The 22262-nt window shown below is 51.0% G+C and overlaps 7 protein-coding genes across 7 annotated transcripts; 4 read left to right on the top strand and 3 right to left on the bottom strand.

Moving 5' to 3' along the window:
- Positions 1-417: 417 nt before the first annotated feature.
- N7539_008052 (putative pre-mRNA branch site protein p14) lies at positions 418-1204 on the top strand (the record flags this gene model as incomplete). The annotated part of the gene is made up of 5 exons (XM_056937652.1): positions 418-449; positions 596-619; positions 756-812; positions 888-1015; positions 1104-1204. 5 exons carry the CDS (start codon positions 418-420, stop codon positions 1202-1204), a joined length of 342 nt encoding a protein of 113 aa, XP_056786744.1.
- Positions 1205-2655: 1451 nt separating this feature from the next.
- On the top strand, positions 2656-3813 carry N7539_008053 (STIMATE family protein; the record flags this gene model as incomplete). The annotated part of the gene is made up of 2 exons (XM_056937653.1): positions 2656-3111; positions 3184-3813. The coding sequence occupies 2 exons, from the start codon at positions 2656-2658 to the stop codon at positions 3811-3813; spliced, it is 1086 nt and encodes a 361-aa protein (XP_056786745.1).
- Positions 3814-5665: 1852 nt separating this feature from the next.
- Positions 5666-7583, bottom strand: N7539_008054 (uncharacterized protein; the record flags this gene model as incomplete). The annotated part of the gene is made up of 4 exons (XM_056937654.1): positions 5666-6195; positions 6389-6851; positions 7008-7348; positions 7502-7583. The coding sequence occupies 4 exons, from the start codon at positions 7581-7583 to the stop codon at positions 5666-5668; spliced, it is 1416 nt and encodes a 471-aa protein (XP_056786746.1).
- A 2810-nt stretch (positions 7584-10393) lies between these two features.
- On the top strand, positions 10394-12495 carry N7539_008055 (WD40 repeat domain-containing protein; the record flags this gene model as incomplete). Its single annotated transcript, XM_056937655.1, has 5 exons — positions 10394-10720; positions 10796-11311; positions 11381-11714; positions 11788-12231; positions 12344-12495. 5 exons carry the CDS (start codon positions 10394-10396, stop codon positions 12493-12495), a joined length of 1773 nt encoding a protein of 590 aa, XP_056786747.1.
- Positions 12496-13856: 1361 nt separating this feature from the next.
- On the bottom strand, positions 13857-16553 carry N7539_008056 (uncharacterized protein; the record flags this gene model as incomplete). The annotated part of the gene is made up of 4 exons (XM_056937656.1): positions 13857-14294; positions 14380-15505; positions 15533-15857; positions 16529-16553. The coding sequence occupies 4 exons, from the start codon at positions 16551-16553 to the stop codon at positions 13857-13859; spliced, it is 1914 nt and encodes a 637-aa protein (XP_056786748.1).
- A 2203-nt stretch (positions 16554-18756) lies between these two features.
- Positions 18757-19893, top strand: N7539_008057 (TFIIIC subunit 6 family protein; the record flags this gene model as incomplete). The annotated part of the gene is made up of 2 exons (XM_056937657.1): positions 18757-18822; positions 18895-19893. The coding sequence occupies 2 exons, from the start codon at positions 18757-18759 to the stop codon at positions 19891-19893; spliced, it is 1065 nt and encodes a 354-aa protein (XP_056786749.1).
- Positions 19894-21995: 2102 nt separating this feature from the next.
- Positions 21996-22262, bottom strand: N7539_008058 (uncharacterized protein; the record flags this gene model as incomplete). The annotated part of the gene is made up of 1 exon (XM_056937658.1): positions 21996-22262. The coding sequence occupies one exon, from the start codon at positions 22260-22262 to the stop codon at positions 21996-21998; it is 267 nt and encodes an 88-aa protein (XP_056786750.1).

Here is a 22262-nt window from a genome sequence, read left to right on the forward strand (position 1 = left end):
GCCTAGAAAGAAGAGACAAAGGGTTTCGCAGGCGGTTCCGAGCTTTCGACTTGCGACGAGAGCGTCTTCGCCGAGCTACCTGACGGCGCTGATACGGTATTGAGCGGTACCAGCTGTGACCGTCGATCCGGTCAACTGACCGCTTATAATATTGGCAGGATCGACGGCCGTCCGGTATCACTGGTCACGTACGGTTGTCAACAGAGGCACGCTTACCTCATCCGTCCGGCCTTAGACTGACGCTAGGCCCCAACGGGTAATGCCAAGGCGCCCTCGTGGTTCTCTCTGCGTGGCTCTCTGTCGACTCGTAATCGTTCTGCTCTTTGGAATCCTCACTTGACATTGATACCCTCGGTATCCTGCAACCCATCTGCACCATTCCAACCAACTGCACTAAGAGCTACTTTCAACATAAGAATGAGCCGGAAGCTCGCCCCCGAAGCAAATCGGTATGTCTTCGCGCTTTTCCTGCCCCTCCCGCCATTGGGCTCTACGCTCTCATGGGTCTCACACGACACTCGAGACCGGAGTGAAGCGTGGTCGCTCTGCCTTCAACAATATCTGTACTGACTCGTTTCCTTTCTCTTGCTTACAGGATTCTCTTCGTCAAGAACCTCAGGTACGCTTGCTTATACTTTGTCTTTTTCCGACCATCGGCGGATGCGCCTCCCTCTCTTTCGTTATCTCGAATCTCCGAGCGGCCAGCAAGTGACAAGCCCCGAAAAAAAATTACAAACTGACGGTATTTACGCCAGCTACAACGTAACAGCAGAGCAGCTTTTCGACCTGTTTGGGAAATTCGGTCCCATCCGGTAAGATCTCGGTGGTCTACAAACGATGTTCCGGTTCTCGGTGTTTGCTAATCCTGGGCGCTCGCTCTTTCGCAGACAAATTCGCCAGGGCATTGCCAACAACTCCAAGGGCACAGCATTCGTGGTCTACGAAGACGTACACGACGCCAAGCAGGCATGCGATAAGCTCAATGGCTTCAACTTCCAGAGCAGATACTTGGTCGGTATGTATTGGTTCCTTGCGCACAACTGCTCACGTGCCTTGGTTGTTTGTTGCGGAGATGGAAAGCTGACTGTTGTTTTTGAATGTAGTATTATACCACCAGCCAGAGAAAATGGTCCGCTCCAAGGAGGATATCCAAGAACGACAGGAGAATTTGGAAAGACTTAAACAGCAGCATGGGATAGAGTGATCGGAGTGAGCTGTGCGACGGATCCGCTATCACGTTGATTCTGGGAATGGGCTAGGTTCGCGGCGTTTCTTTTGTGCTTTTTCTTTGCTCTTGAATTCCTTCGGGATATTTTGTTCTTTATGACGACCCCGTGTACTCTGGATGGTGGTCCGGTCGAGTTCGTTTGAAGCATCTACGAGCTGCAGAATGTTATTTCCAGACGCCGATCGGTGGCTTTGCCATCCTTCTTCGTCTATGATTATGATTATCAACCGTTCTGCCTTGCCACGCGAGACATTCATACTCCACTTTCCAGTATTTTGCGAGTAGCAGGATCTCTTTTCGCTGGAGGGCTTCCTCGAGATCGCATAGATTGCTGGGTACGTTTGACGCCAGCGTCTACCTGATCAATTGGATTGTCAACGAACATAGGATCTCCATCTCGTAAAATGGAGATCTTACCTGACAGATGCGTACCCTGTACACATCTCACAAAAAGAACGAAAAACGATCTGGACATGATTTTCTCCCTCCGGGTGTAGCGCCCGCGTGACTCTGTTGGTCACGAGTGCACTATAGCAGTGAAGAGACAGACTCCTTGCGACCACAGAGAGGGAGTCAAGTTCTATTTGGAGCGACCTCTTAGAGCAGCACTTAGTCCCACTATATCTAAAATACTCCTCACGCTCAGTCTCCATCAATGATTACCCACCTGCCGCAGCAATGGAAGACGGCGGCAATCGAGGCAGCAAATGCGTCACAGAATGACCGCCCAGTCTCCACTTTACTGCAACACGGCGGGATCGCTCGCCTTGGCGATTCTTCACATTCGGCCGCGACTCTGACGATACATGAATTGCAAGGAGAGAATTCTACTCTAACATTCCAATAGACTCAGGCTTTGACTCTTTGGCTTTTAAGGCTTAAGTGTGTGTACCTCGTGGGTCATATAGATTGCATCGTATGGTGAAGGAGAGAATGAGCCATAGTACGGCAGTTCCAGCACTGTCAGACTGTTTGGGACATTTGCGGGGGCCCAGCCCTTTGGGACAACCCGCCACATGAACGACTCGCCGACTAAGCAAGCGGCAGCTGCTCCTCACTGGATGAGACTAAGTTAGTGCTAGTAAGTTACTTGGTCAGCCAGTTCCAACTTCCCAGCTTTGGGCGGTTCTTCGCTCCAAAATAAACCAGAGCTCGTGAACTTTCTCTTCTCCGTTCATCTTCATTCTCCTCCCACTTGGACCTCTTTTCATATTTGACACGATCAGCCACGTGCTGATCCGGTCTTGTCTCGGCTGCAAATAGGCCCGTTCGGCCCCCGCCCCCGGCGTCTGATCAGTCACCAAGAAACGACTACTACAACGCATTCACCGAAGCGCCGGCCGCTTCTTGCCTTCTCACGGATCAGGTCGAGACACAAAACTCAACCACCAAGCCTCTGGACTTCTTGAAAGTCTCATACTGCAACGATGGACGCAGCGACCACCGTTCTATCGCTCGTCGCATCGGCGGCCACCAACTTGGCTATCGCTACGCCGGCGCCCAGCTCATCACCTTACTTCGCCGCGTCTGTGTCGTCGTCACCAACTTCTACTATGCTCTACTCGTATAACGCGACGGCGTCGGGCGACGATTCAAATGGGGAAGACGACGGAGAGTGCAAACTGCTCGGGCCGTTCTCTTTGCTAGTGCAGGCTGCTCTTGGGGCTTTGGCACTGTCGTCACTGGTCTACAAGCGGTGGAGGGAACGTCCTCAGCGACCACTCAAAGTCTGGGCTTTTGATGCGTCCAAGCAAGTCTTTGGATCGGGGTTGCTCCACTTGGCGAATCTCTTGATGTCCATGTTCTCGGCGGGTGAAATGCAGGTCCGAAAGTCGTACAAACCCAACCCTTGTTCGATCTACCTGCTGAACTTGGGTATCGATGTGAGTGAGACTCTTTGAAGGCGATTTCTCCTCAAAACCGCGCTGATAACTGAATTTCTGACACACGATTAGACAACTCTCGGTATTCCAATCCTCATTCTCATTCTCCGACTACTCAACTACATCGCATTTTATACTCCACTGGCCAATCCGCCCGAATCCATCGAATCGGGCAACTATGGCCAGCCACCCCGGGCCATCTGGTGGCTGAAACAGTCCATGATCTACTTCGTCGGTCTTCTCGGCATGAAAGTCTGCGTCTTCTTCCTCATCTCACTCTTCCCATTTATCATCAAAGTCGGCGACTGGGCTCTAGGCTGGACCGAGGGCAACACCGCACTTCAAATCGCCTTTGTCATGCTGCTCTTCCCCGTCATCATGAACGCCCTCCAATACTACATCATCGATCACTTTATCAAGAAGCACGGCTCTCCCGACGCCTACACGGCTCCCAACATGCCAGATGACGAGGATGATGCTCAGCGCCGCGCAGCCCTGTTAGATGGCTATGACGATGCCTACTCCAGCGACTCCGAAACCGAAGAGTCGGGCTCGAAACCCACCGTAACGGTATCCGAGGCAAACCCCAAGACCAAGGCGAGCGAGCTTCCTGGCTCGGAGGAAATGCTAACGGAGGATTTTTCACCGGTGCCGCCTTATGAACCCCCAAGTTCGAGCAGTAGCCGCAGTGAGCGGAAGTGAGCGTGACGAGGAAGGAAGCGAGGGGCCGACAGTCTTTTGTATATGCACACGAGACAACATGTTACGATCGGTTTATGCGACACGAGTGTTTGTCACGAATCAAGGCGTCTGGGTTGCTTATTGAGTTATACGCTTCATTTCTGTTCTTCCATCTTTGTTTCTGGTTCTCAGTATGATGCGCCAGGGGCATGTGGTGCATATTCGTTTCGCTATCGATGTATATCTTGCGTTGGGAGCAATATCAAATTCTAAATACTGATGTTGTTGGAACTTGTGAGTCATGATGTATGATACTTGATGCGCAGCAGACAACAGCCCTGGTCGCCCGTCACCATTCGCAAAGATTGGATATACTTCATTTCCAAACACAGTCATACCGACTGGATCTCCCGGGTGTATACTTCTAAGTTCTTACCATCACACGCTGATCTGATCACGTCACGTCACTCGAAATTCCACACCCCAGCCGTATCTTCGAAACCACCCGCAAACATACATTATATATGACCCGCGGCAAAATGGGGTGCGCAGACCGGCTGCTGAGTGGCTAAGTGGATAGGTGCCTATACATACCACGAAGCTCGCCTTCGATCGGAAAGGACGAGGGATCTCGACGGCATTAAATGGAAGACAAATACATCAATGATGTCCAACGTGAAGTACGTGTCATACCGCCGACTTGGAAGTCGAAGTCCAATGGGAGTGTGATCGGTGAGTCTCAATCTCGGCACTTATGTCCTGAGTACGAGATTCCGTCCGCCTTGTTTCTGGCTTGACCCGACAATTTCAGCCTCCGAATTGACAGCTCCATAGAAAGAAAACTCTTTCCACATCCATCCATTCATACAGGGGAGTAGACGGGAAGGATCAGAGCATGCGACACTTTTTAAGAACCATCTACACCGCCCAGACACGTGCGAGCTTTCACAGATGGAACCTCCAGCTGCAAACATGAAGGACTCAAAAACCTCGACCTAGCTACCAAAGAATTGAAACACTATTCACCTCTACCGACAGATTGGAAGACTGTGAGCAAAAAGCAAGGCTCTACCCTAACTTGGTGTCGTGGATCCCTGCCAATTTGCGCCTGAATGACTTGATTCGTGCACGACTTAGGTTCAGGACAGCCTAGAATTCAAAGTATCCCGGTATTATAGAATACTTCATGCAGCACGTAATAAAATCTGCTATCCATTGACGAGCCTCCAATGGGTTTGTCGTTGCAAGGAAACCACTGTACGACGGCCTTTGGGGTTTTTTGCCCATTGCTCAGGTCAAATTGTACTCCCAAATCGTGGAAGCCCGAGGTAGATATGCATCCCGAATCGGTGGGGTATCTGAACGAGGGATCGGAATCCTACCTGCCTACCTACATAGGTTTAATGCTTGAGGACTCCCAAAACCGTCGGGTAGTATACAGATACTGCAACCTAGGTGGTCAACAGTGTCCAGCCTGGGTAGAAACAGTGAGATGGTGAGGAAATGAAGGTTATATTCATTGTCCGGGCATGGGGTTCAATTGGTATAGAGGCACTGCGAATGGCAACAGATCGGTTAAACACTAACTGCAGAACAGTCACCACTGAACAAGTTTATTCATCCATCCGGTACCTGAGGTCGGCGAGAATAGAAATTTAGAATGAAAGCAAGCGTTGGCTAGGATACATACCTCTACAGATTAGAAGGGGAAGGGGCTGCTCAGCCAAGACAAGACAATCAAAAAGTTCAAACAATAGTAAAGCCCTAACACCGATTCATTCCTCATTGACACATTAACTCCCGAACCCGCTATGTGCCCGAGGCCTGTAGGTCAAACACACACCAAATCAATCACACCGTTACAACCCCAAGACTACTGATCCCTTTCCGAAACAGAAGACCGCATAAACGTCTTCTGCACTGTAATCCTGCCCCCCTCAGACGCAATCACCCCCGGCGACTCAGGATTAATGAACGCCTCCTCGCTATTATTCAACATGATGAAATTCCTCGACGCCGGAATAGTCACCGCGCTACCCCCGGACATCCGGTGTCCATGTTCACTTGCAGTTCCGAATCTAGGCGTCGTTGAGCTCGGGGTGTCGCGCATTGCCTTCAGTCCATCTCGGTCCAGGGTGCCGAGGGGGTAATTGCTGTATCCAGGTGCGTTGCTGCGTGTTGCGCGGCCGCTGGAGAATTTCTCATCGAGGAGCCAGCGGAAAAGGGGGCGGAGGGTGAAGAGGCTGCTGGCTGTTATACCGAGGGCTGTTTCGATGACGGACCAGATGGCGATTTGAAATGTGGACCCTGCGTTGGTTTGGATTTGGGTATGAGTATTGGCGGGAGGGTATTGGGGAGATTCCATGCTTGAAGAAGCGATCTGGTGAAACATCTTTGTAAGGACTTACGGAGGAAACTCGTGTCGGCGTGAAAATGCAAATATGGAATCCGAACAATCACGGCAATACTTGCGCTGTTCAAAAATGCAGACCGTGTGAGCAAAGTACTTCTGACGAGCGATAAAACGAAAAGGGGGACAAGCAGACAGAGACTTGCAACCACAATCTAGAAGTATAGACTTACATTCCACCCATACTCAAAATCACCACAACGGCCACTTTCGTCCGGGGACTCATCTGCAATTTCCACACCAGGAAGATCGGCAGGATCGCCAGCGTCAAGTCAGAAACGATCGTGAAGCTGCTATACACATACACGACCTTGGCCAATTCATGCAAGGACATGCACTCCCCGGAGCTGTTGGGATCCGCAAAGTTCCAGAAAAACGAGACAGGTTGACAATTGAGAAGAAGGGTGATCCAGAACATGAGGCTCACGGCGACGGTGAAGCCCATGACGAGGAAGATGATGATGCGGTGAACTCGGTTGATGGTCAGACGGAGAAGCGCAACGGCGATGGATAGTTTGGCGAGGGCGGAGGACCAGGTATAGAAGATTTCGCAGAGCCACCAATACTGAGTTAGTGGCATTTGCAGGTTAGCTCGATGAGAACGGCATCGTGACTTGAGGGCAGGCAAATTCGTACGAGTAGTGAGACTCTGTAGTATGCGAAATTTGGGTATTCGCTTGCTGAACGACCGCCTCCATAGAGCGCGCCTACAAAGCTGCATGCGATGAATGCGACGAAAAAGGCCTGGTGTTGGAATAAGCAAGCTATATGTGGAATGAGGGTTTTTTTTTGCCATAGGACATACCAGGGCAAAGAGCATAAGCGTATCATCCCAGCCAAAGGCACGAACTACGTGAACCCGGACGAAGATCCGCAAGGAGACGGCAATGAGGGCAAGAATCAACATGACCAGCGAGACGACGAAAATCGCCAGACTCGGCCCAATCAAAGGTAATGTCGGAAGCATGGTGCAGCGATATGTGTTTTCGACCAGGGTGATATTGACATTGCCGTTGATCTTGGCTCTCTGATCTTGCCAGATGGATGTGGTCTTTTCGTGGCTGGCTAATACATTCGGAACGGCCTTCGAAGGGGTATACGCCGTCAAACGAGTGGACGAAGACAGTACAGTATTTTCTTGCTTGTCTTCTAGAGCACTGTGCCTGCAGCAGTGCACGTACAAGATGAATCAGAAGACAAAACCCGCCATCAATTAGACGATAGTCAAGTACTACCGGATCTCCCGCATGGGACTGAGAACCATCTACACGAAGCGGGGGACCATCCGACGAGCCTCACTCCAGGTTGGGCGCCACCATGGAATTAAGCTACCGAGGCCGATTTGGGCGTCACTAGACCCCAAGCCTCCAGCTTCGCGCATGCCTATATAGGAATCAAGCCCGTTGTGCCGTCGGCTCTGGTTGCAAATCGATCGTCCAGTCTTCTCCTCTGCACAAGATGTAGATCTGTAACACTAGTGCATCAATCTTTTCCAATCCACAGTGGCTTGCGTGTTTCTTCCAGCCACGCCCTCCCAGCTCCATGCATGATTGCCGAAAAAAAGGGCAGTAGACACGCGGCCACACTGGCGCACGCCTGTCTCCAGCTGCGGCTTGAGATGAGAAATGGCAGAGACTAGAGAGTAGAGACCCAACCTGGCACCCGATTGTCATCCGAGGTTCGACAAACGGCGCTAGAGACCACGCTAGGTTACAGAGGTCCTGACCCGCTGTGGGAGACCCCGACGATTGGCGGCTCTTAATCGGCAGTCCAGAATCGCTGGAAGGTTCCACTTTGACCGAGTTAGACTTTTTGTAGACGGGGTTGCGGTAGAATCTCGTTGACAGGCGTTGTGTGGCCATTCGGGTGGGAACTTGCTCGGAGTCAAAGTAACGACCGACAGTCACATTCAGAGAAGCTGGTGGGAGAGTAAGTAAGGTAGGAGACAACACCGTCCAGGACTAACAGACCAATACCGAGAACTTGATAGTTTGCGGTCCCTGTATGTGGACGCACTGTGGACTCCCGGAACTTGGAAGAGCTTGTGTGAGCAATTGAGCATAGACCAAAGCCCAATACCTGATCGAGTTTCCTGGCCACTCAGTTTCAGCACGAAGGCTTGGGATGATCTCAAATTCCGGCCGACTGAGAATCTCAGAATTGCTGAGACTGTCGCCCCGCTGCACATGGCCTTCGGTCGCAGGGTAACCAAGGAAGGGTCAGTACTCAGTAGTGCAAGGCCGGCGGCTTTACCCGATCGGTAAATCGCACGTGTTTCTGGGCCGCTAGCCCGCGCTCACCCACGGTTCAGCGTCTTGTCTTGTCTCTCCGACACCTCATGAAAAAGTATGATACCGAGCTCGTGTGCCTGATTGTGCTCTGCTAGAAATCGGCAGATCCGATCATCCTCGCGGATAAAGAGAAAAAGGCAACTGAGGCAATCGTGCCCACGCACGTCCTACCTTGCCATTCCAAGTACAAGTACACAAGTACTACTGGAACTGGACCTGCGGAAGGTCATTGCGCGCGTACTATCTTATTTTCGAATACGGCCCAGATTGTGATCCACAGCTTCCACAAACTTCAATATGTCTCAAATTGGAACTTTCTAGCCTGGACTACGCGGCTCATTGCCTTCCACATTCTCGTTGTTACTTTTGTACAAATACTTTCGAAACAAAGTTGATCAATACGGCATCGAGCCGTCAGATGTAAAGACTTGAGCGCTGATATTTCACCGGACTGCATATCGAGACTTGACGGGAATGAGCAGTTGTGTCACGTGTGTCTTCAAGTCTTGTGCCTGATTCATGTCGGTCACCTAAAAATACGGTTGATTCAAGGGCATATGTAAGCGCGCTTGAGTACATAGGGAAAAAAGGGCAAATGTTTCGAAAACATCAACATTCAAAGAGGATAATCTTGGATTGTATTACAACGTACAAACACTTTAATGAAAAGAGTGTAGGACACCGTAGGAAGGACATTAAATGAATGTCACCCTTTTACCCAACTTACTAGGACACAATTAATACTTGATACTTGAGATTTCTACCAAGAGTTTGGTTTTCCAGAGCAACCTTAATTTTGTTTGATGCTGACCACACCATGGGTTGCAGTTCCCAACACGCTGATTTGATGGCTTTCTTCGTCGAGTACCACATGGACCCTACCATCTATCGTCGACAATGGTCGACCGTGGCCGCATAGTTATACCGACAAGCAGCACGTGGACGGGAACTGATTAGACTTTTTGACTCCCACGCGACTGGAGATTAGGGTGCAGAGCCGGTGACTTCCTACCTAACCAACTGATGACGACATCCAAGAGAATTTCAAGATCCGAGAAATCAGAATTGATCGTGTTCGGGTACAAGCGACGCAAGGTACCTCGCGTGCCGTCCTTCCAAGAGGTGGTCCATGTTCTGATGTCCTCGGCACTTGATGCAAGCTCGGACCTTTCATATAGTTACATGGAACATGAACCAGGGGCAAAGACAAGAACTCAAAAAGAGGGATGCAAAATCCGGATACTGATGATTCGGTCCAGAGCTGTCATTTAATTGTCATTTGGAAGACACTTCCAGTATTGACGTCAGCTCTTCAGTATTCTCCAATTCCTTCTCGGCGAGGCCAGATCCTTTCTCTTGAGCGACATGTGTGAAACGTCCATCTGCACTTCGATCTCGAGTTTGAGTGTTGTATCAGACATGAGGCAGTCGACGCGATTCTTAGCCGTCTTTCCAAGTTTCTATGAAGGGCTGCAGGATAAAGACCTTTCAGGCTTCCTGAGGCTGAGTTGCAACTGGCACGAAAGGCATGATTTCACCCGGGGGTTCAAAGCATCAGAGCATATGCGTAAGAGTATCTCGCATGAGTCTAGACCAGGGCCATTCAAAGGTTCGGGCTAAAATGCGTATATAGTAGAGAAGAAAATCCCGTGCCTCAGGCCGTCAATCACTGCCTCGTCGGAAACGGGTAAACACTAAACAGCCCTGCAGGTGATGGTGAAGGATGCTACTGAGTAGCTAGAACCGCTCTACACACCGCCTCTTTCTGCCCGCATATACGCAAAAAAAAACCAACCCGAGAATTAATTCTGATCCCGCCGAAGCAAGCTTGGATCGCGAGTTGTTGCGATTGAAATTCTTCGGGTATCATTCATCAAGTCACACCTGGTCTGTCACAATTATGCCCAGCACAGGGCTCAAAACCAAGACCAAGCGGGTTTCCGCTCGGTCACCGTTCGAAAACACCGCCGCCGCGACCCATTCCGCGGACGAGGATATCGACATGGATGATGAAACGAGCTCCGACGAGGAAAGTGTTCCTGAAAAGGACGAGGATGAATTGAAGCTGGAAAAGATGCTTTTCGGTGACGACGATGGATTCATGGGTGCACTCAAGGCCCAGCAGCAACGGGAAAATGGAATGCGACTTGCCGTCCTGAGCGATGAGAGTGCCGACGAGGAGGGAGAGGACGAGGAAGTTGATCTGACTAACATGGCCGATGAGGATGTACGTATAATCGCTCGATGACCATTCTGTGCGAGGCTCTTGATCAGAAGCGACTAACGATGCATTGTGTTCTAGCTTTTCTTCCTCGACTCTGGCAATGTGCAGACCTCTACCGATCTTGACGAAATGGCGGAGACGCCCTCTGACGAGGAAGCGGATGAAGAAGATGATGATGATGTTGTGCCTGCGGTCTGGCACGACAGCGATGACGAGCGCATTGCGGTATCTCTTGCGAGCCAGTCCAAGCTGCGCAAGCTTCGCAATTTCGAATCAGAGGACATTATTAGCGGTACCGAATATACACGACGACTGCGCAGACAGTTTCAGCGCATGAACCCACTGCCGGAGTGGGCGGACCCTGAACTTGCCGCTAAGCGTCGCAGGGTCGACTCGGACGATTCGGACATGGAGAGAGACGAGGAAATGGATTCTGATGAGGATGAGTCATTGGCCGCCCAGCCGCTCGCCAAGCTCCTCCAGAATACCTCTGATCTGACTCGAATTGAGGATAACAAGCCTGGCAGTAAGCGCAGACTCCGACAGGAGGTGGTCAATATCCAGCGATTGAAAGACGTTGGCAAGGCGCAACCGGTAAGGCCGCACGCTACGACTCAAAAGACCGCAAATGGCAGATACTAATATATTCTTCAATCTTCACAGTCGTCCATCGACTCTCTCATGTTCCACCCACACTATCCCCTTCTTCTCTCCTCGGGACCCGCCTCTACGCTCTTCCTGCATCACATCTCCCCTTCTGCACCCTCGCCTAACCCCCTCCTTACATCCCTCCACATCAAGCGCACTCCTCTCCACACGTCGGCGTTTGCGCCTTCCGGCGGAAATCGAATCTTCGCCTCCGGCCGTCGCCGATATTTCCACATTTGGGATCTTGACACCGGCAAAGTCGACAAAGTCAACGGCTCCGCAGACCGCAAGGCAGAGCAAAAATCGATGGAACGTTTCAAGATCTCCCTGCGGACGCTACGTCGGCTTGGTCGGTACATCTCGCAAGGGTGGTGGTTTGATCAACGTCCTCGACTCGGGCACCGCACAATGGATTGCCCAAGTTCGCGTCGATGGTCGTGGCGGTGTAGCGGATTTCGCCTGGTGGTCGGACGGCGAGGGTATGACGGTGGCCAGCAAGAACGGCGAAGTGTCCGAATGGGACGGCCGCCAGCGGAGAATCATCGCCCGTTGGCTGGATGCCGGCGCAGTTGGCAACACGGTTATTGCACTGGGTGGTCGTAGCGGCCGGACTGAGCTCGGCGGAGATCGCTGGGTAGCTATCGGTAGCACCAGCGGCATCGTCAACATCTACGATCGTCGCGACTGGGCCGCCGCGGCCTCGTCTGCACAAGGCGATGACTCGACACAGGCGGGTGTGCCGCGAAGCCCGACACCTATCCGAGTATTCGATCAGCTCACCACACCCGTGAGCCATTTGGTATTCGCACCAGACGGCCAGATGATGGTCATGGCCAGCCGATGGAAAAAGGACGCTCTTCGTCTTGGTATGTACAAATCTTCCTCCATCTTCCCTTCTCCAGCCATTACTATACCACCTTAGGATCAGAAAATTTAAAAGCACAACCCCCAACTAACCTTTCCATTCATCAATGCCAGTGCATCTCCCCTCATGTACCGTCTACCGCAACTGGCCCACGTCGAGCACACCACTGGGCCGTATCTCATCCGTCGCCATTTCTCCCAATAACGAGCAATTGGCCGTGGCCAACGAGCAAGGCCGTATCCGTTTGTTTGAAATCAGGGGTTAGACGAGCAATGAGACGAACTGGAAATGTACATTGATTAGGTGATTCACACCAACAATACAGTACTGGGTATAGAGGTCAACGTCGAGAATTTTCGAAAGAAAAGTGCCGTAGGCGATGCTTGGCTGGTCCGTCCATGACAGCTAGGTGCCATTGTAATTTTAGATCAGCATGTGTCTGGCGGGCAGGGTCCCTAGATTTAAATAACTTGTGACTGACGCATATAATGTGAACATTAAGGCAGCCTCGTACCTCCCCTAGCGCACTACTCTACTCTACTCTACTCTACTCTGTACTTCCATCAATGGGCCGGGCATACCTCCATACCGGAGAGAACAAGATAATACCTAACCCCGTATATTTTCAAAATGCCACGGCAACCACTATTCTTCCCGGCCGTATTCATCCTCCAGGCCCCCATTATACCAGGGCCCAAGAGAACATGCACGTCACACCCGATACTCGAGAAAAAGTGGAGCTCATTCTTCGGGGCGTCGAGTCCAGCTGGAAACTCCATGGCATGTACTACCTACCTACTACCTACGACTTACCTCGGGAGGGATGAAGAACCTACCTTAAGTAGATCTCAGACGAGGCCGGGGTTTGGAAGTTGGACTGGGTGCAAACAGTCAAACACACATGTCATCTAGGTAGGTGTTTGATAGGAACTGTGAAGCGTAGATTGCGAGGTAATCTTTGTTTCGGTTTGGAAGGAACCTTGAAAGAGCTGTAGGTGTATCACCATCGAGTGACGAGGTTGGGGTTAGACCAGGATCGATATTCGAAGTTGTTCTTGCTCTTCTTGAGAATGATGCCATGCCTGTAGTATTTCTGTATTCTCGCTCGGAGATAAAACGGAAACTAGCCGACGAGAGAAAACAAGCCCGGGAAATGTCTTCGAAATATATGTAGATACCACTATACCGGCGCAAAGATGACAAAAATATTCAAGTTGAAGATATACTAGATCAGATAAGGTCATTTCAATACATTCACAGACAAAAAGTTGTTTTCTTTGTGGTTCATCAGCAAAGGATCGCGGGTCATATGTAAGTGGGTGTTGCGTTTTCATCATGGCGCCAGGCCAAAGTATGTCTTTTGAGGGTATAACGTGATAAGGATGTGGCAGGGAGCCTTAAGGATGATTCATGGACAAGTTGATGGGAGGAAGTAAAAAGAAAACAATGGGTATATCGCAAGGGTATACTTGGGAAACAAGGCAAAGGGGTAGTGACATGAGAGTGTAAGGCATGCGAGCATCAAAGATGGAGAGGGAAGTGGGGTGTGTCGAGATTCCAAAAAGACAAAGAGTCAGTCTGGACCAGTGTGCTGGGGATCGTCTCCGAGGCAGCTGTTATAGTGCATCAATCACCATCTCCAGTTCTTTTCCATTTCGGAGTTTTCTTCGGCTCATCGGCAAAGTCTCGAATCACACAGGTGGCCCGATCAGGACCCTGGCATACCTTGTTGCGATCAAGATGCTTGAATCTAGGACCTGTCGGTCCGTTAACCCAGTGATATTGACCAGCAAAGCGGTATTGCCGGGGATCATCCAGTGGGTAGAATTTATCACCCCAGCGGCCTCGGAAGTAGAACCACTCCGTTGGCGCTTCGGGGTTGGCGGTTGAGGAGCGGAGTTTGTCGTTGTCAACATCATAAGTATAGCTCTTGGAATTGAGGACTGGATCCCAGAGAGGACCCTGATCGGTGACATCATGGAGGAGGCCCCAAGGCAGAACGTATTCGTGGATGCCCGGATGAGCGTACATTGCATGACTGCCACTAGCCGAGTAGATGACGGGCTTTGAGGGAAAAAAGAAATGAAGTCAGCACAATGAGATTCCAGCCCTCGGTAAACTCCATACCGGGCCAACGTGAGATACTTACCCTCTTGCCAATCTTCTCGACAGCCTCGTAACGAAAGGCTTCGCCAGCAGTATGCGCGCTGAAGAACAGAGCTTTTGGCTGACCATTGTGGAAGCGCACCAAGCAATGCTCCCAGTCACCCACATGATTTCCAAAGCGAACATTGACGACGGTGTTGCCCAGGTTAAAGCTGTAAAAATAGAACCAGAATGCGTCCACAACTCCATTTCCTTTGTCCATTACAAGGAGAATGGCGGGCGCTTCGCTGCGGCCGCCAGGGCTTTGGAAGGAGTCCTCGCCAAGGTGGTCTTGAGTGGGCGCATGTCCCCCATAACGCTTCCTCAGCTCCTGCTTGAATTGGCGATGCGCCTGTCTCGATTCGCGCGCAAGCTGCTCTTGTTCGAGGCGCGCTCGTCCTGCTGGGGTCCATCGCCTCAAATCGTCCCACTCGGCGTCGTCACTGTGATCCGCAACAGCTTCTTCGAAGGGGTGGTCATAACCATCCCAAATTTTCTCCTTTGAAACCGGGATGTGTTGATAGTTCTCGTTGTCGTCGTCGCCGCCATCTTGGCCATCTTGCGGCTCCTCGGGAATGTTCTTCTCACCCTCAAGCCACGGCGGGCGGGAAGTGGGGTCATCGTCACTAGTCAAAAACACATTGCGACCACCCTGCCACTGATTGAGTTGATCCAGATCCTCCAGTGTGGGGTGATCCCATTGAGCCTGGATGGGAGTATAGTTGAGTGTCGGTGTCGTGTGGTAAATGTGCTCGGCAATATCGCCTGGCCAGAACTGTTCACCAGAATACAGATGCACAAGCGGGGCATATTCAAAGACGTATTCGGGGATCTCCCGTCGCGCCCGCTCGTCGGCGTTCCAGGCGGCCTGGTCGTTCTTATCAGCCCCGCCGGTCCAGAAATTGAGCCAAGGTTTTTGCTCCACTTGATCATCTGTTGTATTTGACCAGCGACTGGGATCGTGCGAGCCATAGAAGCCTTGGGCCACGTAGAAATGCGATGCGCCGCACACGCCGAGCCAGCGGCATGCCTTTCGGTCGAACCACGACTTTGAGCTCGCCAGCCAACTCGCCTCTTCCTTGTCCTCCTCGTACCAAATCCAAGCGTCTGGATTCACCGTTCGCGCGATACTATTGATTGAGATATAGAGAACCAACGTCGTGAGGGCGGCAATCGTCGCCTTCGCCTTTCGCCCCATTTGCTGTATCGAACGAGCAGCGACTTCCCACGCTGAGCTCGTCGAGGGGGGAGCCAAGTCGGAATGGTGAGCGATTGCAAGAGTGGACGTCTCAATGTGACCAGACAACACCAAACGACCGTTGTTCTCGTCGACTTCAAGGCAAGGAAGAGCGAGTGGATTAGTGGTCAGCGGCGAGCATACCGCGGAGGAGGAATCTCGGAGTTGTCGAGTTGGACGAGAGGCAACGAGCGACACGAGTAAAAATGCAGCCACGAGAGGCCAGAAACGCGGGGAGGACAGTACTATAAAAATATTCAAGAATCGGACAAGTCAGTTGGTCTTATCTTGCCCGTATGAACCGACACTTCCGAGCCCAGCAGATGGACTCGCGGGCGAATAGGCATGGGCAAGGGAAAAAAAAAGAAAATTCATGAAAAACAATGACCCAAAAGCCCATCGATTGTACATATTGGCACCAGCTTAGAAAGACAGTGGAAGGCCTGAAAAAAAAGAAAGAAAACAAAAAAACAAGAAATAATGAGAAGTATTATCAGAACCCCCAAGAACCCCGATTTGGGAAGTGACAAAAAAGAGGGCAACAACAGAGACCAGTCCACTATGACAAATGCAAGTATATTCCCCAAATGAAGACATAAGCGCAGGTCTATACAAGCATGACGGACGATCTCGACCAAGTCCGAGTGACCATCCGGGAACGTGCGGAAAATTGGAACTGCATGGCAGGGAGCCAAGCCGGATGCGCTCATCGCGCAACAGAGGCGGGGCCCTTCCGTTGCTTCTTCTGTCTTTCCAAAGCATGAACGGCGCAGAGGTGGAATATGGGAAGTGGGGACAGCCCTGAATTGAGGAATTGATCATTGTGATGACTCTCCTGCAGGGTCAGGACGCATTGAGGGCCCAGACGGGATGAACGGGATCAACGGAAGAGTCGGAACTCGAGACTTGGACTTACCAGTCCAGCTTGCGGACGGGGCCATGGTTTCTGGCGGCACTGAGCCACGAGGGAGAGAGAAGCGAACAGGTAAGAGGGTGTTCGTGCGAGAGGAGAGAACAATTGAGGTGACACAAAGAAGGTTGAAAGAATCTGTCAACAGGAGTGTGGACAACCGCAAAAATAGGCGATGGCAGTAGTACGGAACTACGGATGGTATAGGATGGATGTGGGAGATGGCGGTCGGACTTGAGAGATGACGCCTTTGATTGAGGGCAGCTGACCCGTAAGGCTGAGATTGTTGGAGGTGCAGTAGTACATGGGGGGACCGCTCTGATGTCATGTCTGTGGGGGGCTGTGGAGGTACTGGTACATTCAGAGAAAGACGGCGATAAACCTTCCAACTACGACACATTGGCAGGGTGAGGGGAAGGACCGTAAGTAAGGTACCTCAGTAGGGTCACTAAGTAGGGTGACCATCCTAGACTCTCTAGACACCCGTCAGACCAAGTAGAGGTACTTGATACTGACAGTCGCTACTACAGCACGGAGTGAAGGATCCCCTGTCTGCCAGAGATTTCCAAGTACCCTCCACATGAGAGCAATGAATATCCTCTTTCTCGATGCATGACCGTGTGTTCAGCTCGGCACCTATTTCTACAATACCTCACCTCCAACGAGCCGCGGAAGACCTGCATGATCTAGGCTCCCTTCTTGTGCAGCGTGAACTCCAGGTATCGAAAAAGAAGAAATCCCGGTTCCGATTACCGAGACATTCTATCATAGAGCACCCCGGCCACGTCAGAGCGAATTGCAGCATGACTCGAGCTTTGGATCGTGGTCTAGTATGACTTCATTTTTAAGGTCCAGCTTCCTCACTACCAGGAGTTGAATCCTCTGTGTGTGCTTGTTGGTCTCCCGGTTTGTCGATGAAGGGATCCAGTTCGGCCCCACCACCCCCGCCGCTTTCGGCACATCCGGAAGGTCGGCACAATCACATCGCCCGAGTTTTCACCGCCTGTCCGGGCCTTTGACAACCGCTTGCCTCTCAAGAAAGTACTCCGATGCTAACAATCAAACTACCAGATCCGATAGATCGTGGTCTTGGCTGTCGGCATGTAGCTCATAGCACACTCAGAACCTTGCTATGATAAGACTTTTTTCTCCTCATCTATTTAGACAAGAATCAACATCTGCTTACTTGATATACACTGCCGATATTTCCACAACATACAGACAATTGACTTTTGATCGTCTTCATTCTCACCAATAATCCCCGAGTTCATCCACCTGGCGAGGGGTCAGAGCACGATCACCATCTGTCCGCGAAGAAGCCAAGAAGTGGAATGCAACGATTTACACGGGTGCCTAAACTCTGAAGCGCAGGACTCGACGAAATCAGTACCGGTGCCAACTGAAAGTTCCAGACTTTACACTACTACACTTGCAGTCTTGTACAATGTACAACTACAACGTAGTCGTACATACCTCTAGGTGGCTGGTTCTCTTCGCGCCATTGCGCCCGGAGTTGGATAGACTTACGAGACCAAGACAACACTGCTGCGTTTCGAGGGTCCAGTGGCCAATCATTCGAACTACTGTAAAGCTTGATTGGACTGTAATGAAGGTGCCTAATCGTCTGCTTGCTGCGGCGAGATGCAGAAGTATGCAGGTTCTTTTGGAGACCGATCTCCAAGTCCAGTTGCACCAATATAACTCATCGGGCGTCGCACGAGAGTACCCTATCGTCTATATGCACCCAAAATCCATCCAATGTTTAGGAAGGTAGCGATCCGTGATCTGAAGTATCTGCATAGGCTTGGGCGTGACAGGCTCCCCCAAAGTCTCGTTGGGGACAGCGAACGCAAAAGTGAGCTATCCACATAATCAGCCTCCAGACCGTACTTGTCAGCAAGCGCGTGGATGATGCCCCATCTAATTTCAAACTTGTAGATTCCGTGAGGACAGTGGGATGGCGTGATTCCCGCCGGGCAATTGATCGACTAGTATCGTCGAACTGAGCTGCCCCTCTAGGTACCAACTGTATACAATCTGACATCACGAGACCGAGACTCCGTATCGCGACTGCCTGCTATTCGAGCCGTCTCACCGCCAGAATCACCGCCCTGATCTGCCCCGTGTCGCACTTTGTTATCAGTGACCTTATCTTATCGCACTGTACTCAAAGTATCCATATCGCGATCGCGCCGCAGGAAAATATGTAAACCCAACACGAGCATTGCATCAAGATGGATCAACCGATTGACTCAGTTGGCGAGGAATGGGAGTATGAATATCATGAGACAGAAACTGAGGTAGATTACTGCAGTGAAAACTAGCCTTTGTCACACACACACACATACACAGGACTAACATCTCTCGCGTAGTCCTTTTACCTAAACCTGGACCTCTCCTCGGTTCACGGTCCTATCCGCCCACCGCGGCGACGCCAGCAACAAGACGCCACAGATACAGCGACCACCACCAACAATCCAGAGGAAGGTACACTGGCATCCGTCGAGCCAGGTGGCGATCCCACAGATCCTTCCGACCCCAATGAATCCTATCCCGTACCCGAATCCACCGAGCCAGAAGCGCTAGCCAGTGAACGAATCCAGATCCTGGGGCTGCACACGCGCAACCCAATCGTCTCATACTGCAACCAACTCTTCAGCTGTACATGGGCAGATCAAATCGGAACAGAACTCATCTTTGCGCACCCAGATGCATATACCGACTCGAATAACCCGAGCCCTCAATCCTTGCCGTCGCTCCTGCAGGGTCCGTCCTTTGAGCTCCTTGCCGCTAACAGCGTGAAGATCCTCGGCCACAAGGCCAACATCACCTCGAGCAGTAACTCTGGCGGGGCAAGCGATACCCAACAAGGAGGCTCAACGTCCAACACAGCTTCTTCAACGTCCACGACCGATGTCCATGCATCGTCGGCATCCCTAAACGTGCCCCGTCGCGGCATTCAACCATCCCATCAGGCGACTTTCCTTGCGCGTCTGCAGAATATCAAGACCGCCAGAGGGGAGACCGACACTGTTCGGACAACTTTTAGCACCAAGCGCAATGTGACTGTCGCAGAGAGGTTAGGCGCGTGGGCCAGGACTGAAGCCCAACTGGCGGAGATTCATGCATTAAATGAACGCGCACATAAGGGAGACCAGGCAGCTATTTCGGCTTTGGAGCAGATGATGCGAGATATTGTCCAACAGCAGCAGCAGCAGCAGCAGCAGCAGCAGCAGCAGCAGCAGCAGCAGCAGCAACAGCAACAACAGCAGCCGCAGAACCAAGAGGCTCAAACACAGATTTCATCGCAACAAGGCTCCGCACAATCAGACGCGGAGGAGGTTCTCCCCATTGACCCACAACTCATGTAAAACAGCCCAGAGTTAGCATTATCTCCATTCAGTGGACCGGAAAATGCGCGAGCTCATCCGATGGGAAGAATGTCAGCCATGGTGTCAAGTGTTCCGGGTCTGGCGAAGGCTCAATCAAGAAACGAGAGTGTGCTTATTCGCTTCGATTTTCGGCTTATCTAGTCTGAACCCTTGCTCCCCCAAACCGACCTTCGGCTGTGGATGCAACGGACTTAAGATGGCCGTATCACGTGTATGGTCTCATGACCTGCTGTCCCTTCATGAAACAAAAATCTTCCGCGGGTCGTCCACCACCAGTTGGCACACAATAGCCATTGGAGACCTCGAGTGAGGTTAGGGGAGCTGAAGATTACCGTGCGGGCTTGCCATCCGACGCTTGCCTCGCCAACTTCACTTGTTCATCATGTATGGGGGTTTGTTCTCAAGCATGCTGGCTCTCATCCCGGCTTTCATGCCCAGGAGCGTGTGTCTTCCCCTGGGGTCCATCCTTTGTTCATCGAGGGTTTCCACCTCCACTCTCACGGTATGTTCCCTGTCTATGATCACGGCTCACGAGCAGTGGCTTTTCTCCTACTCTCCTACGTACTCCTCATCACCCCGGGGATATCAAGTCCCATGACAGACTGTGACCAGGACACATGAATGTACATAGACCCAAAAAGCTGACCTCAAAATCAAAGTACCCACCGACCAAGACCCTTTTCCTGAATACAACTTCATCTCAGTCTCTATCTCTCTGCGTCTTAGAAAAAAGCCCCAACATCGATGTAGACTTCATCTTTGAGTGGGTTATCACTCGATTGGCGAAATTCAACCGATCCACTCCAGGACAAAGTCAAACACCGGCTTCGATACTAGCTTACCCAGGGTCGCTCACCATCTGTCATTCTTTCTCAAGCCACACAGCCACACAGCCACGCAGCTACCGCACAAACCCAGGAGAGGGCATCCCATCTCCCTTAAGAAACCGTCAGAGATCAGCTCCCGCTGGCATCGCCTAGCTATGTGATTGACAGCTCGAGGCTAGGCTCATACATGGAGGGACACGAGATCATTTGCATCTATGATCTCTAAATAGTCCCACTTGTTCTCTTTATACTCTTGAGTGAAGGGAGTTGAGTGAAGAGGGGAATTGATCAGCGATGCAAATTATTATTATTCCGGTATATCGATAATCTCGTAATTGTTATTAATAAGAGTACGTAGCGTATCTACCTTTACAGGTGTGCCTTATTAGAGTATATGGGCCGGGGACGACAGGCTGACAGATATACGCTCTCTTCGGCTATATCAAGTTTGAATTGATGGTTCGTTTAGTGGCGTGCTGGTCTGAGAATTTCAAGGATGGAGCGTGTCTAGGTATCGAGCGTGTTTGTAGTTTGTACTATATAGTGGTATTTATGGTCTACTGATTTTCGTACTGATCGTTCCACTGATCTTCCTACTCCTTCCCACCAGCATATTACACGATCAGTAACATCTCCCAAATCAAAAAAAAAAAAGAAAAATCTATATTGACTGTGTAAAAACGCAGACAAACGCCGTCTAGTTTATCTCCCCGCAACCCTGCCCGATCCTTCATTCAAGAACCTGGACCAAGTACGGCTGTAGCGGTATTTCTCAAAGATAAACCGGAATGGAACTGGAGATACAACCAAAAATAGCAATTGAACACCCCTATCTTTCCCCCAACAGAAATTCCAAGCGAGAAGAAGTGAGAAAATCGTACAGAAACGCCTGCCCTTCCTGCCTAATTGAATTTGGAAATCGTGCACCAGATATGCCTTCCAATGGCAGTTGCGAAGGCCTTTTGGAAACACAGACGCCGAGAGAAAGACCAAGGCAAGTTCAAGGTCTAGTCTTGTCCCAGTGGCCATGCAAAAAACTTAGTCAGAACCGAATGAGACTGGCCACAAAAAAAAAGAAAAAGACAAAGGAAGTAACTATTGTCCAGAGAGACAAGACAATGTACGAGTCCAAGCACGCAGTCGCTCGAGCTTCAAAGGTGATGGTTGAAGAGCCATGAATATCGACATTCATGAACCTCATTCGAGTGATCATGTCACACCGGCATTCGGGTCATTCTTGTCCAGTGTTCGGGCTTATCCCTCGAGACTCAGACGATGGATTTCGTCCCACTGGTCTATGAATTGGCCACTATTGCTGTCGATAGCAAAGCTGACTGGCGATGGTGGCGGCGCAGGAGGCATTCCGTCAACGAGATGGGTGGAGATCTTCAGAGTGGTGCTGGGGCGCCAAGACGCGGAGGGCTGGAACGAGCTTGTCGTATTGCGAGAAATGTTCTGTGAGAAGGCCGTGAAGGAGTTTCCCGTGGTGGGAGGAACGATGGAGGATGACTGGGTAGACAT

Source organism: Penicillium diatomitis (genome assembly GCF_028827545.1).
Source record: "Penicillium diatomitis strain IBT 30728 chromosome Unknown utg000012l_segment0_segment0, whole genome shotgun sequence".
In the NCBI taxonomy this organism is placed as follows: domain Eukaryota; kingdom Fungi; phylum Ascomycota; class Eurotiomycetes; order Eurotiales; family Aspergillaceae; genus Penicillium; species Penicillium diatomitis.